Raw genomic sequence first — 16,226 nt, forward strand, 5'->3', positions numbered from 1 at the left:
AAAACCCAGGAAACATTAGATACTCCACATAAGGTAATAATCAGGAAACCCCCACATAAGGTATGTGAGATCTAACAAGCAGGAAACATTAGATACTGACAATAATCTCCCCCACATAAGGTATGTGAGATCTAAAAACCCAGGAAACATTAGATACTGACAATAATCTCCCCCACATAAGGTATGTGAGATCTATATCAGTATAGACAGTCCTAATTCACAACTGTCAGTTCACATCATCAGTATAGACAGTCCTAATTCACTACTGTCAGTTTACACCATCAATATAGACAGTCCTGATTCACAACTGTTAGTTCACATTATCAGTATAGACAGTCCTAATTCACAACTGTCAGTTTACACGATCAATATAGACAGTCCTGATTCACAACTGTCAGTTCACATCATCAGGAAAGACAGTCCTAATTCACAACTGTCAGTTCACATCATCAGGAAAGACAGTCCTGATTCACAACTGTCAGTTTACATGGCCAGTTTAAACAGTCCTAGTTCACAACTTTCGGTTCACATCATCAGTATAGACAGTCCTAATTCACAACTGTCAGTTTACACGATCAATATAGACAGTCCTGATTCACAACTGTCAGTTCACATCATCAGGAAAGACAGTCCTAATTCACAACTGTCAGTTCACATCATCAGGAAAGACAGCCCTGATTCACAACTGTCAGTTTACATGGCCAGTTTAAACAGTCCTAGTTCACAACTTTCGGTTCACATCATCAGTATAGACAGTCCTAATTCACTACTGTCAGTTTACACCATCAATATAGACAGTCCTGATTCACAACTGTTAGTTCACATTATCAGTATAGACAGTCCTAATTCACAACTGTCAGTTTACACGATCAATATAGACAGTCCTGATTCACAACTGTCAGTTCACATCATCAGGAAAGACAGTCCTAATTCACAACTGTCAGTTCACATCATCAGGAAAGACAGTCCTGATTTACAACTGTCAGTTTACACGATCAATATAGACAGTCCTAGTTCACAACTGTCAGTTCACATTATCAGTATAGACAGTCCTAATTCACAACTGTCGGTTCACATTATCAGTATAGACAGTCCTAATTCACAACTGTCAGTTCACATCATCAGTATAGACAGTCCTGATTCACAACTGTCAGTTCACATCATCAGTATAGACAGTCCTAATTCACAACTGTCAGTTCACATTATCAGTATAGACAGTCCTAATTCACAACTGTCAGTTTACATTATCAGTATAGACAGTCCTAATTCACAACTGTCAGTTTACATTATCAGTATAGACAGTCCTAATTCACAACTGTCAGTTCACAGCATCAGTATAGACAGTCCTAATTCACAACTGTCAGTTCACATTATCAGTATAGACAGTCCTAATTCACAACTGTCAGTTTACATTATCAGTATAGACAGTCCTAATTCACAACTGTCAGTTTACATTATCAGTATAGACAGTCCTAATTCACAACTGTCAGTTCACATCATCAGTATAGACAGTCCTAATTCACAACTGTCAGTTCACATTATCAGTATAGACAGTCCTAATTCACAACTGTCAGTTTACATTATCAGTATAGACAGTCCTAATACACAACTGTCAGTTTACATTATCAGTATAGACAGTCCTAATTCACAACTGTCAGTTCACATCATCAGTATAGACAGTCCTAATTCACAACTGTCAGTTCACATCATCAGTATAGACAGTCCTAATTCACAACTGTCAGTTCACATCATCAGTATAGACAGTCCTAATCACAACTGTCAGTTTACATTATCAGTATAGACAGTCCTAATTCACAACTGTCAGTTCACATCATCAGTATAGACAGTCCTAATTCACAACTGTCAGTTCACATTATCAGTATAGACAGTCCTAATTCACAACTGTCAGTTTACATTATCAGTATAGACAGTCCTAATTCACAACTGTCAGTTTACATTATCAGTATAGACAGTCCTAATTCACAACTGTCAGTTCACATCATCAGTATAGACAGTCCTAATTCACAACTGTCAGTTTACATCATCAGTATAGACAGTCCTAATTCACAACTGTCAGTTCACATCATCAGTATAGACAGTCCTAATCACAACTGTCAGTTCACATCATCAGTATAGACAGTCCTAATCACAACTGTCAGTTCACATCATCAGTATAGACAGTCCTAATCACAACTGTCAGTTCACATCATCAGGAAAGACAGTCCTGATTCACAACTGAATATCGCCTTCGTATGATCCAAGCTAAGATGCCAGCAAAGATATGCTCTGGACAAGATATTTTCAACAAAAGTAGTAACTCTTGAGTTGAGGGCCCTAAACCTGGCACACAGTGATCAATGTTTGCATCAAGTTTCATAATCCTAGTTTAAATGCAAGCGATTTAAAGTTGTGTTCGAGACAACAAAAATTTAACAAAGGGCAATAACTCTGTAATTGAGGGGGTTCAGAGCCCCGACTTCGGTACACTGCACAGCTCCTTAGTATGACCAATGTATTTCATGATCATTGCTTAATTGTAGGCAAAACTATGCTCCGCACAAGAAAGAATTGACGGAAAGACGGACGGATGGACAAGGCGGCGGCTATTATATACTTTCCGGGAGCATAACAATTTCATTAATGGGAACAATTAAGAATACTATGTTCATCAACCTACAACTAACAAAAACCAAAATAGAATTCTCGCCGTTAGTAAATACATGCAGGCCCAAATAGGAATCACACTTACCCTTTGAAAGCTGCCTTCTTGCCTCGGACCAGATTAAAGTCATAGTTAAATATTAGACTGACCAGTGCTTCAGTAACATTGTTGTCCGCTGTCAAACAAAGATACAATCATTTACAATACAAAAATACAATATAAAGTTATAGACCACAGCTTTGCAAATTTCTGTTTCTCTGTTCCTCAGAAAAGAGATACACATGCAGTGACTCAATTCATAGACCACAGCTTTGCAAATTTCTATCTCTTTCTCTGTTCCTCGGAAAAGAGATACACATGCAGTGACTCAATTCATTGCTATCACATACACAAAACAAAAATTACACATATGGTTTAGCTTTTTTAAAGCACACTTAAATTTATGACTACAACTGATATCAAGGTTAGACAACCATACTCACTACTGATATCTAGGTTAGACAACCATACACACAACTGATACAACCATACTAGACACATACTCACAACTGATATCTAGGTTAGACAACCATACACACAACTGATATCTAGGTTAGACAACCATACTTACTACAACTGATATCTAGGTTAGACAACCATACACACAACTGATATCTAGGTTAGACAACCATACACACAACTGATATCTAGGTTAGACAACCATACACACTACAACTGATATATCTAGGTTAGACAACCATACACACAACTGATATGTAGGTTAGACAACCATACACACAACTGATATCTAGGTTAGACAACCATACACACAACTGATATGTAGGTTAGACAACCATACACACTACAACTGATATCTAGGTTAGACAACCATACTTACTACAACTGATATCTAGGTTAGACAACCATACACACAACTGATATCTAGGTTAGACAACCATACACACTACAACTGATATATCTAGGTTAGACAACCATACACACAACTGATATGTAGGTTAGACAACCATACACACAACTGATATCTAGGTTAGACAACCATACACACTACAACTGATATATCTAGGTTAGACAACATCTAGGTTAGACAACCATACACACAACTGATATGTAGGTTAGACAACCACACTTACTACAACTGACATCTAGGTTAGACAACCATACACACAACTGATATGTAGGTTAGACAACCATACTTACTACAACTGATATCTAGGTTAGACAACCATACTTACTACAACTGATATCTAGGTTAGACAACCATACACACAACTGATATCTAGGTTAGACAACCATACACACTACAACTGATATCTAGGTTAGACAACCATACACACAACTGATATGTAGGTTAGACAACCATACACATAACTGATATCTAGGTTAGACAACCATACATACAACTGATATCTAGGTTAGACAACCATACTTACTACAACTGACATCTAGGTTAGACAACCATACACACAACTGATATCTAGGTTAGACAACCATATTTACTACAACTGGTGTCTTAATTTGATAATAATACTCACTACTATTGACTTCTACGCTAGAAAATGATACTCACAACAACCGATGTCTAAGTTGGTTGAGCTGACCCTGACCTTTGTCCCCGCTACCTCTTGGCCTGCACCGTTGACACACCAGCAGATTAAGCTGGTTTCATTACACTGCTGGTTAGAGAAGTATCCGTCCTCTCTACACTGAGGTAAGATGATGTTTGTGTCGGCTGTACCAGCAGCAGCTCTCTCACTGTACATCATAAATGCCTTAGTACGGTTCTTCTGGCACTGAGTGGTTACTGAATACCAAAGAGAAATAAAGTAAATATTACCAGTAGACTCAATCTTTCATTGGTCAAATACTACACAGCAAGAAAAGAATATTATCAGAGGCAAGAAGTCAAAGGTTAAATGTAAGATATGGAATGACTATCAGATATGAAAGGTCAAATGTTAATCAGTCAAACATAGAGTAATCATTAGAGGTAAAAGGCAATAGGTCATAAGGTTACAGTATAGTATTGATTATCACTAGATGTGACAGACTATCAGATACTTTTATAGTGTATCAATAAAGTGTTTCAGCGTAAGACTAGCTAAACATTTTGGAATAAGAATGGTCAAAGGTTAAATCCCTAAAGGCTATACTCGTTCAAAGTGTAAAGTTAATAGGTACTCACACTGAGAGCAGTTGACAGGCTCTAGGGTGACAGGGTCATAGAAATGTGCATCACAATTACATGGATTTACTTTACAGGTGGCATCTGGGTGAAACTGACAGGTCATGTTGGCACAGTCATTTGTACAGGTCCTCACCACACCAGTCTCACCGCACGGGGAGCCTATAGAGGAAACCATAATCTTAATCATCTTCACAAAGAAATACAATCAGTTTTTTTTCCTGACACTTTTAGATAGAAAACATATTCATTCTTGGTAAGAATTCTGGTTTCATTTTTTCACACAAGTAACTCTTGAGCTATAATACTAGAATTGGAAACAATTCACAGACTGAAGGTGTTATGTATTACCTCGACATTTGTTCTGACAGTCAAGCAGGGATTTAAAATAGGTGTCTTTGCCATAGCAGTTTTTGGCATACTTGAAGATTTCACATGTTTGTGTGCTCTTCTTGAAGAACCATCTACGTGCTCCATTTACACAGCCACCCGCTGGCTTGGCAATCATTTGTGGCTCATTCATGTCGCAAGGATCCACTGAAATGCAACACATTCATTTGCAATACACATTTTGACAAGCAATCTTATGTATAAACTTTTCAGATGTGAGGTCAGAATAAGAACAAACAAATGGGAGGTGTCAGCAGTAAAACAGAGGAGGGGTGGGGGGTGGGGAGATGTTGGTAGTAAAACTGGAGGGAGAGGGGTTGGGGTAAAATAGGGGGTGGGATGTGGGTGATAAAATAAGGGAGATATGTGATAAAACAGGGGGAAATATGGGGGTAAAAGAGGGGGAGATGTGGGTTAAAATAAGGGATATCTTAATAGGTGAAACTGATTAACGTCCATGGTCTGGAAAGATAGTATGAATCAGTCTCCATATCTAAACAAACCACAAATCCTAATATGATACAACCCTGGTTGTGGAATAGAGCAAAGAATAAAACTGGGTATCGTTCAACCCTCGGTCCTAATTTCAACATATGTTTCCTGACTTTAATAAAGATGATACCTTTGAACTCTCATAGGTCTTTCGTAATATAGGTGGTATGATATATGGCCGATAGCCCTCGAGTCAATGTAGCAAACAATGTTTGGTAATTTTTCTGTAATGCTTGGGACCAAAAGTATGCAACTTGCAATGTTTCATACCTATAGGGATAGAGGCATGGCCAGATTCTCTCCTGGCTAGGAAAAACAAGAGTATTAGTGAAACTGATCACTGCTCTCCGAAAGCAATTTTATAGGACACAAAATTTTACCAGAGAAAATTAATTCTGTATTTCAGGGTTGCAGGCCCTTAATTTGCTGTACAGCATATTATCTTAATATAACCAAAGAATACAGTTAGTTTCAAGCTTGTAGTTTTAAAGTCAGCAATGCCATATTCTTGACAAAAGATTTTAACAAAGGGCAATAACTCATTACTGAGGGATCATGGGCTCTGATTTGCTACACTGCAACATGTTTTTTTTGTATGATTAATGTATATATCAAGTTTTAATATCCTAGTTTGAATGCAAGCAAAGAAATACTCCAGACACAAAATGCTAACAAGGGGCAATAACTCTGTAATAGAGGGGTTGGGGGCCCTAAAATTGGTACACTGGACATTGTCTTAGTATTATCAATGTATTCACTAAGCTCCATGATTCTTGCTTAACTGTTGTTTTAAGTTATGCTGAGGAAAAGTTATTTTAAACAAAGGGAAATAACTTGAGGGGTCAAGGGCCCTGAAGGACGCTTCATATCCCCATAGTACGGCCAATGTATACACCAAAGTTCAGAATCCTTGCTTAACTGTGGGCAAAGTTATGGACATGAAAGTATGGATGGAAAGGCATGGGGGCGACTATATGATCCCCAAAAAATATTTGGGGAGCATTAAAGGGAAAAAAAAAGGGAAAAGAAAGAGGACTATTTATGTCCGGCCCTCTTTCCTGACTGGAACTTTGTGCATATCTAACAACATGAAATATCAGTACATAATGGGGATTGGGTGATGAGAATGAAGTATTTACCGTCACAGCTCACTTCATTGTTGTCCTGATCCACAAACTTGACTTGACAGCCCTGACATGGGTTAATCAGACACTGGACATCACTGCGACCACCACATGTCATCTTCTGACACTTGTCTTCACAAACCATTGGTCGGGTGTTGTCTGGGCACACTACAATAAAACATGTAATTGGGGTTCTAAGATCAAAGTGTTTCTATTTGATAGTTATACAGAAACTAGCACATGTAATAGGTATACTGAGATCTGAGTGTTTCTACTTAATAGTTATACAGAAACTAGCACATTTAATAGGGAGACTGAGATCAGTGTTTCTATTTCATAGTTATACAGAAACTAGCACATGTAATAGGTATACGGAGATCTGAGTGTTTCTATTTCATAGTTACATAGTTATACAGAAACTAGCACATGTAATAGGTATACTGAGACCTGAGTGTTTCTACTTAATACTTATATAGTTATACAGAAACTAGCACATGTAATAGAGATACTGAGATCAGAGTGTTTCTATTTAATAGTTATATAGTTATACAGAAACTAGCACATGTAATAGAGATACTGAGATCAGAGTGTGTCTATTTAATAGTTATACAGAAACTAGCACATGTAATAGGGATACTGAGATCTGAGTGTTTCTATTTAATAGTTATATAGTTATACAGAAACTAGCACATGTAATAGGTATACTGAGATCAGAGTGTTTCTATTTAATAGTTATACAGAAACTAGCACATGTAATAGGGATACTGAGATCTGAGTGTTTCTATTTAATAGTTATACAGAAACTAGCACATGTAATAGAGATACTGAGATCAGAGTGTTTCTATTTAATAGTTATATAGTTATACAGAAACTAGCACATGTAATAGAGATACTGAGATCAGAGTGTTTCTACTTAATAGTTCTACAGAAACTAGCACATGTAATAGGGATACTGAGATCAGTGTTTCTATTTCATAGTTATACAGAAACTAGCACATGTAATAGGTATACTGAGATCAGAGTGTGTCTATTTAATAGTTATACAGAAACTAGCACATGTAATAGAGATACTGAGATCAGAGTGTGTCTATTTAATAGTTATACAGAAACTAGCACATGTAATAGAGATACTGAGATCAGAGTGTTTCTACTTAATAGTTATACAGAAACTAGCACATGTAATAGGGATACTGAGATCAGAGTGTTTCTACTTAATAGTTATATAGTTATACAGAAACTAGCACATGTAATAGGTATACTGAGATCTGAGTGTTTCTACTTAATAGTTATACAGAAACTAGCACATGTAATAGGGATACTGAGATCAGAGTGTGTCTATTTAATAGTTATACAGAAACTAGCACATGTAATAGAGATACTGAGATCTGAGTGTTTCTACTTAATAGTTATATAGTTATACAGAAACTAGCACATGTAATAGGGATACTGAGATCAGAGTGTTTCTACTTAATAGTTATACAGAAACTAGCACATGTAATAGGGGTACTATGATGATGATGATGATGATGATGATAATGAATGTATTATGTTGATGATGATGATGATGATGATGAGGGTAGACCTGAGATGATAACTTACTTGGTGCTTGTCCTCCAGTGTCAGAACCTATCAATATAAAAACAAACTGTTGTAATTAAGATTATAGAGTATGTTTAACTGTAGCGATTTTGAAAGAAAGATAACAGGTGACAATTTGCAGCTTTTTTACCATAATAACTATACAGAGCTTCAGTTAAGAAATTCTGACTATTTACCTGTACAGTTGGCATATCCCATAGAGATGGTGTTGTTGTCAGGGCGACCAAGACTATCCACACACCAACAGGTGTCACCAATGCACTGCTGGGGAGAAAAGGAACCATCCTTTTCACAGCGGGGTACATAGGGCTGGAACACAGACTGCACCTGGTTCTTGGCTGTGTATAAAACATTTTCTTATATATCCCTATATGTTATTAAAATATTAAAACTGCTTATTTAATAGTGTTTTGGTTGCCAGCAAGACACAAAGTATTAAGTAATTAGAGTAGCTTATATATGTTGGGTATACAAGGTATATAATCCTGTTAAATACCAATTTTCAATAGTTTTTTGTTAGAGTGTATCATATTAAATTCATTCAGTATTCTGCACACATACACTTTACAAAACAAAGCCATGTAGAATTAGGCTGGACTTTTAAGTAAAAGCATGATAGCATTTTCAGGAGTGATTTGGTGTCTTGTTGGGGCTATGAAAAAAAAAACTTACGAATACAGTCAGCTTCGTTGTAACCAGTCGGTTTACATGTATACTCTGGCCCACAATTCCTTCTCTGAAACAAGAGTTGATGAAGACATACAATAGGTACAAAATTGATAATAAAGGTGTTAAATAACAGGTGTGGTGACTTATAAACAGAGGATGGCAAAAATTTGTACACCCAAGGTAAGCAATGGATATGAAAAATAATCAAGGCTGAATTTCACTTAGAAATTATTCACAGATTTGAAGTCCAAGTTTATTTGATATAAAATAAAATGATATCATAATGACAGAAGATAACACTCCAAGCTCACTCACAAAGTAAGAAAAAGGTGATTCAGTTACAGTGCAGTATACACTATACTGCTGTGAATGATATAGGACACTGCCATTCGGAGCACTATACTATTCCACCAACAATAATTAATATTTCTAATGATAGCAACATGAATGGGATAATTCCTTGGGCTCATTCTAGTAAAAAGAAAATGGCACTTACGTGACAAACATCAAATGGAGCTGAAAATGTAAGATCAAATACAAAAATGTTTGCAAAACAATAACAAGAGTGCCGTGGACACAATATATATCGCCACAAAATATAAAGATCAAGATTGGTCCTTTTAATTATCGCTTTTAACATGTCTGTATACATAAGCTCAAAATGAAGTCTGTGAGACCAGTTAGCTTAGCTGGAAGAGACAGGGACCTGAGATCATGGTTGCCTAAGAGCAAGCTACTGATGCAAAGTTGAAAATGGCATAAATCTTACAAAAATCAACAAACCAAAAAATCGCCCCTTCATGCACATCTACCCATTGTAGTAGTGACAATGAGCAAGTTTCATGAAAATCTGATGATTAGTTTAGGAGGAGTTGCGTTCACAACAAATGGATGTACGGACGGACGTACAGACAGAGAAGATGACGCCAATATACGACCGTCTCCTTTACAAACAGGTTACCATCTATATACACCTGTAACATGTTTCTGTCACACCTTTACAAACAGGTTACTATCTATATACACCTGTGTAGGTAACTCTCTATATACACCTGTAACATGTTTCTGTCACACCTTTACAAACAGGTTACTATCTATATACACTTGTAACATGTGTCTGTCACACCTTTACAAACAGGTTACTATCTACATACACCTGTAACATGTTTCTGTCACACCTTTACAAACAGGTTACTATCTACATACACTTGTAACATGTTTCTGTCACACCTTTACAAACAGGTAACTATCTATATACACCTGTAACATGTGTCTGTCACACCTTTACAAACAGGTTACCATCTATATACACCTGTAACATGTGTCTGTCACACCTTTACAAACAGGTAACTATCTATATACACCTGTAACATGTGTCTGTCACACCTTTACAAACAGGTAACTATCTATATACACCTGTAACATGTTTCTGTCACACCTTTACAAACAGGTAACTATCTATATACACCTGTTCCATATTTCTGTCACACCTTTACAAACAGGTAACTATCTATATACACCTGTAACATGTTTCTGTCATTACCTGTACAAACAGGTAACTATTTAAACACTCTTTAATAACCTGCTGATAGCAAGCTTTAGGCCAGTTTGGTAAATCAAGAAAATACTCTTTAAATTCCAAATTTCACAGACCTATCAACATGGGTAGCTGTAATGTAAGTAGCATGTATCAATGATGTAAAATGAGAGTAGTTAATGAAGGAGTATCATACTTACCACATTTTTTCATACAAATGTCCTTAGAGTCAAAGTTGTTGGTGAGGTCTTTTCCACAACCACCCCAGTAGAACATTTCACACTTTTCCGCAGTAACATTGTAGAAATACTTCGGAATGAGGGCCTCACAAGGACCTACTTGTGGTTTGGGCACACAGAATGGAGGCACAGCTATCAAATATAAATTTCCAAATACAGATATTATTTCTATTTCAAATAATTCTTTTGCATATACTGTTGAAAGAAGTTTTTAAATCGCTCATGTCGAAATTCCGTTTGAGTTGAAATAATTTCCAAATTTCATTTTTTTCCTTCTATAACTTTGTAATTTTAATTGGGATTACTAGATTTTTATTGAGTCAAAGTGATTTTTCAGTCCCATAAGTTGTAAAGCAAAGGAGAAGAAATTTCTTGTCTCGAAATTAATTTTTGTCAAAAAAGCGGCACAACTTCTGTGTGCTAATTCCTGAGATAATTTGGGGAGTGTGCACATTAATGAGATAATTTGGGTAGTGCGCTCATTCCTGAGATAATTTGGGTAGTGTGCTCATTAATGAGATAATTTGGGTAGTGTGCTCATTCCTGAGATAATTTGGGTAGAGTGCTCATTCCTGAGATAATTTGGGTAGTGTGCTAATTTCTGAGATAATTTGGGTAGTGTGCTCATTCCTGAGATAATTTGGGTAGTGTGCTCATTCCTGAGATAATTTGGGTAGAGTGCTCATTCCTGAGATAATTTGGGTAGTGTGCTAATTTCTGAGATAATTTGGGGAGTGTGCTCATTAATGAGATAATTTGGGTAGTGTGCTGATTTCTGAGATAATTTGGGGAGTGTGCTCATTCCTGAGATAATTTGGGTAGTGTGCTAATTTCTGAGATAATTTGGGTAGTGTGCTCATTAATGAGATAATTTGGGTAGTGTGCTGATTTCTGAGATAATTTGGGTAGTGTGCTAATTTCTGAGAAATTTTTGGGTAGTGTGCTAATTCCTGAGAAATTTTTGGGTAGTGTGCTAATTCCTGAGATAATTTGGGTAGTGTGCTGATTCCTGAGATAATTTGGGTAGTGTGCTCATTAATGAGATAATTTGGGTAGTGTGCTGATTTCTGAGATAATTTGGGGAGTGTGCTCATTCCTGAGATAATTTGGGTAGTGTGCTAATTTCTGAGATAATTTGGGTAGTGTGCTCATTAATGAGATAATTTGGGTAGTGTGCTGATTTCTGAGATAATTTGGGGAGTGTGCTCATTCCTGAGATAATTTGGGTAGTGTGCTGATTCCTGAGATAATTTGGGTAGTGTGCTCATTAATGAGATAATTTGGGTAGTGTGCTAATTTCTGAGATAATTTGGGGAGTGTGCTCATTCCTGAGATAATTTGGGTAGTGTGGTCATTCCTGAGATAATTTGGGTAGTGTGCTCATTCCTGAGATAATTTGGGTAGTGTGCTGATTTCTGAGATAATTGGGGTAAAACTTCCCCATAGCAAAAGATAATACTAGCTTAATAAAATTAAAAGCCTTTGAGCAATTATCTTGAATGGATTCAGAGCAATGGTCCAGAAAAACTGAAATTTATGAGATTAGGGTTATCCTTTTCCATGGTAACAGAAAAAAAAAATTTAATTAGGGCACTTACCTAATATACACAGAAAATGTAGTGTATTTGAGTGGAATGGTTTCAAAGTTGTAGACAAGTGTAAGGAATATTAAAACGGGTTTTGTGTTTTGTGAAGTTTCCATGGTAGAATAAAAAATATAAAACAAGAGTGTTGTGGACACAATGTACGCCGCCAAAAAATATAAAGATCAAGATTTGTCCTTTTAATTATCGCTTTTAACATGTCTGTATCATAAATCTCACAAAAATCAATGAACAGAAAAATCGCCCCTTAATGCACATCTACCCATTGTAGAAGTGACATTGAGCAAGTTTCATGAAAATCTGATGATCAGTTTAGGAGGAGTTGCGTTCACAAGGCTCCACTATGAGCAAGTTACAGATACAAAGTTGAAAATGGCATAAATCTTTCAAAAATCAATGAACCAAAAAATCGCCCCTTCATGCAAATCTACCCATTGTAGTAGTGACATTGAGCAAGTTTCGTGAAAATCTGATGATCAGTTTACAAGGCCATTTTACAGACCAACAAGAAATGGACATACGGACGGATGTACGACTCTACGGACGAGATGACGCCAATGTATGACTGCCTCCGGCGGCATATAAAAAAAGAAATGTCATCAATAGCAAAAGGCACAACTAGGGCACTAACTTAATATTTGCAGAAAGTTTAGTGAAGTTGAGTCAAACGGTTTTTAAGTTATAGTCTGTAAATGCTTCGGACGGATGGACACATGCTCGCAGGGAGTCCAAATTAATATCCCCTGTAAATGTATTTCACGGGAGATATTTACATTATTGCCATTGATATTCCAAAAGATTTAGCTAAAGTATGGAGTTTACCTTTATAGGGAGAACAGGTCTTATAACACGTGTCTGAATCCTCGAAGTTGTTCTTGTTCCCATTACAGCCACCATACTTAAACTTCATACACAGGCCTTGAGTGTGATTATAATAGTATCTATAGATATAGGCCTTGCAGGGACCCTTCTCCATTGGCAGACTACACACTTCATCCATCTTATCTGTAAACATTAACCCATCATTGTAATGATTGTCTCTTCACTTTATTTACACACAACAGCAAAATGATGGACATAAAACAGGAAAAAATTTAAACAAACTTTAACAACCAAATACTATATTTTACAGACCAACAATCCAAGATTTGTATAAATCTCTATCCGAGATATTGTGTCCTCAGGTCTTGTGGTCTATATCTTATCTGTCTCCTCTATCTTTGTTATTGTGTCCTCAGATCTTGTGGTCTAGATCTAACCTGTCTCCTCTATCTTTGGTATTGTGTCCTCAGATCTTGTGGTCTATATCTTACCTGTCTCCTCTATCTTTGGTATTGTGTCCTCAGATCTTGTGGTCTATATCTTACCTGTCTCCTCAGCTCTTGTGGTCTTTATCCTACCTGTCTCCTCAGGTCTTGTGGTCTATATCTTACCTGTCTCCTCTATCTTTGATATTGTGTCCTCAGACCTTGTGGTCTATATCTTACCTGTCTCCTCTATCTTTGGTATTGTGTCCTCAGGTCTAGTGGTCTATATCCTACCTGTCTCCTCAGACCTTGTGGTCTATATCCTACCTGTCTCCTCAGGTCTTGTGGTCTATATCTTACCTGTCTCCTCTATCTTTGGTATTGTGTCCTCAGACTTGGTAGTTTCTTTTTCCTCTCGTTTGACCCCTTCCTCCTCTTGTTTGATCATATATATGTATTTCCAGATGCGTTCTTTGCGTGTAGCATTACTTTTCCTCATGTGTGCATTCATCCGCTGTAACTGGCATGGGGTCATACCTGTAATGAAATACAATATATGATCTAAATATTTTTTCTTTTTTTTTTCTTAATTACATTTATCGATCCTCAATTTTCACTGGAATAGTCATTGAAAATATAAGTTTGGTTTATAAGCAATTTCCATTTTTATTTTGTCTTTTTTTTTAGTAAACAATGAAAAAAACGAAACAAAGAAAAATGTAAATATTCTCTTCCTTCAGTATATCGAGTTATTTTCTTTATATATCTTCAATAAATAATCTCATTGTTACATAACTTTGATATAAATTTTTCAACCCATTTACCATATTAATAGTTTGTTCACCTATCTAAATAAACCTTAATATCATATTTATGTAACAGCTGAGCTTTATTAGATGTTAAAAATCGTAAAAAACGATTCTGAATGAATTTCTAGATACCTTCTGTACAATTGACTTTGTTGCTATATTTGTCGTAAAACTCCACACGACAGCCTCCACACGGGTTCATTCGACATTTTGCCCATGGATGTGCAGGACACATATGGTCGACACACTGAAGGAAGTCGCAGCACATAGCCTTCACCCCAGCTGGACACACTGGAAAAAATTTATATCAATCATATAACCGTATTTCTTAATACCTTAAAATCAATACAACAAATGAAATACCGAATAACGATGACATCAATCACATACTGCTACCATATATACAGATATAAAATTATAAAAGAAACAACAGAAAATACATTGCTGTGATTGTCATTAAAAGTATTTTGTAAATGAGTATTATTTAATCAAAATACTTACTTTCAGGCTCTGGATTTTCTACAAAAGAAATCAAATTCAAAATTATGAAAAGGTTTCAAGAAATTAAGAACTTACTGATCAATTGAAATTTTCCATCTGATATATTTTCACATGTTCAGGGTGATCCCATAAATTGTGTACATTTCATGGCGACATATCTTTTTAATATCTCAAGATAGATTATTCAGTAAAGTATTAATTTAACCTGCTATGTTTATAGTTTTGTGCGAGATGGAAAAACAGGAAATATGAACAGCCATGATGTTATGATGTCATCTGATTGTAGTTTTTTTCCAAAATGGCGTCACAAAATAGGAAGGCTGAAGAGATAGTCAACTTTATTTTGAAAATCATTTGCCAGCAACAGTGATCTGTACCATGCAAAAGAAGTACCCAAAGTAGGCAAAACTATCAAAGCAACAAATCTACAGATTTGTATAGAAATTCCAGCAGACAGGATCTGTGGAATACAAAACACACAAGAAATAAGGAGTTCCACAGACTAGCAGGTGCGCCGAGAACATTGAGGCTGTTCAGAAAATTACATCGTAAACTCCAGGGAGTCCAGTTAGAAAAGTGCTAAGTGACATTGAAAATATGGGACTGGCTAATTCAAGCTACGTAATTCCAGTAATGCTAAACACATTAATAGTAGTGTTAACTTCCAGAAACATTTCAAGGAAAGTTTCTTCCCTACTGGACAAATTGTGAATGACCTCCCTACTCCTTGTATCTGAATCCGTTGGACCTTTTTCTTTGGGGTTATTTAAAGGATAGAGTGTACAATCTCACGCCAGAAAGCGTGCAAGAACTCAAGACTGCAATTAGGAGAGAAATGTACAGAATTTCGGTTGAAATCTGCAAGGACACAACAAAGAAAAGGCTCAACATCATCATTTTCACAGAAAGGACATCACATTGAACATATTGTGTGATTTTTGAGAACATTTCCAATCAGTTATAAATTCTACAAAAGTGAAGATAAAAGTATGTTTTGTATTTTTGTAAAAACTTGTTTGTATCTATGTTAAAGTGATCATTACACTCGGACCATCTAAAAGTGCTGTTGGTATATGTCACAGAATTTAGGGATCACTCTGTATAAAAATTATCATTCAACACTTTCCATGTCAATTATCTGATGATTATAGGACAACTATTGATCAAACTG

General features: G+C 36.2%; 1 protein-coding gene across 1 annotated transcript in view; it reads right to left on the bottom strand.

Moving 5' to 3' along the window:
- The window catches only part of LOC132558540 (fibrillin-2-like), a 104,637-nt gene that overhangs the window by 6,017 nt on the left and 82,394 nt on the right, over positions 1-16,226 (bottom strand). Inside the window, exons 49-62 of the mRNA XM_060223117.1 lie at positions 15,056-15,073; positions 14,687-14,845; positions 14,106-14,282; positions 13,321-13,503; positions 10,856-11,026; positions 9,615-9,634; positions 9,122-9,185; positions 8,626-8,787; positions 8,446-8,476; positions 6,866-7,044; positions 5,196-5,381; positions 4,845-5,006; positions 4,230-4,463; positions 2,750-2,837 (exon numbers count right to left, since the gene is read on the bottom strand). Coding sequence (XP_060079100.1) covers positions 2,750-2,837; positions 4,230-4,463; positions 4,845-5,006; positions 5,196-5,381; positions 6,866-7,044; positions 8,446-8,476; positions 8,626-8,787; positions 9,122-9,185; positions 9,615-9,634; positions 10,856-11,026; positions 13,321-13,503; positions 14,106-14,282; positions 14,687-14,845; positions 15,056-15,073 — 1,834 coding nt within the window. The remainder of the gene's footprint in view (positions 1-2,749; positions 2,838-4,229; positions 4,464-4,844; positions 5,007-5,195; positions 5,382-6,865; positions 7,045-8,445; positions 8,477-8,625; positions 8,788-9,121; positions 9,186-9,614; positions 9,635-10,855; positions 11,027-13,320; positions 13,504-14,105; positions 14,283-14,686; positions 14,846-15,055; positions 15,074-16,226) is intronic.

Source organism: Ylistrum balloti, unplaced genomic scaffold, assembly GCF_031769215.1.
Source record: "Ylistrum balloti isolate Yb309-2 unplaced genomic scaffold, AGI_CSIRO_Ybal_v1 Utg370794, whole genome shotgun sequence".
Classification (NCBI taxonomy): domain Eukaryota; kingdom Metazoa; phylum Mollusca; class Bivalvia; order Pectinida; family Pectinidae; genus Ylistrum; species Ylistrum balloti.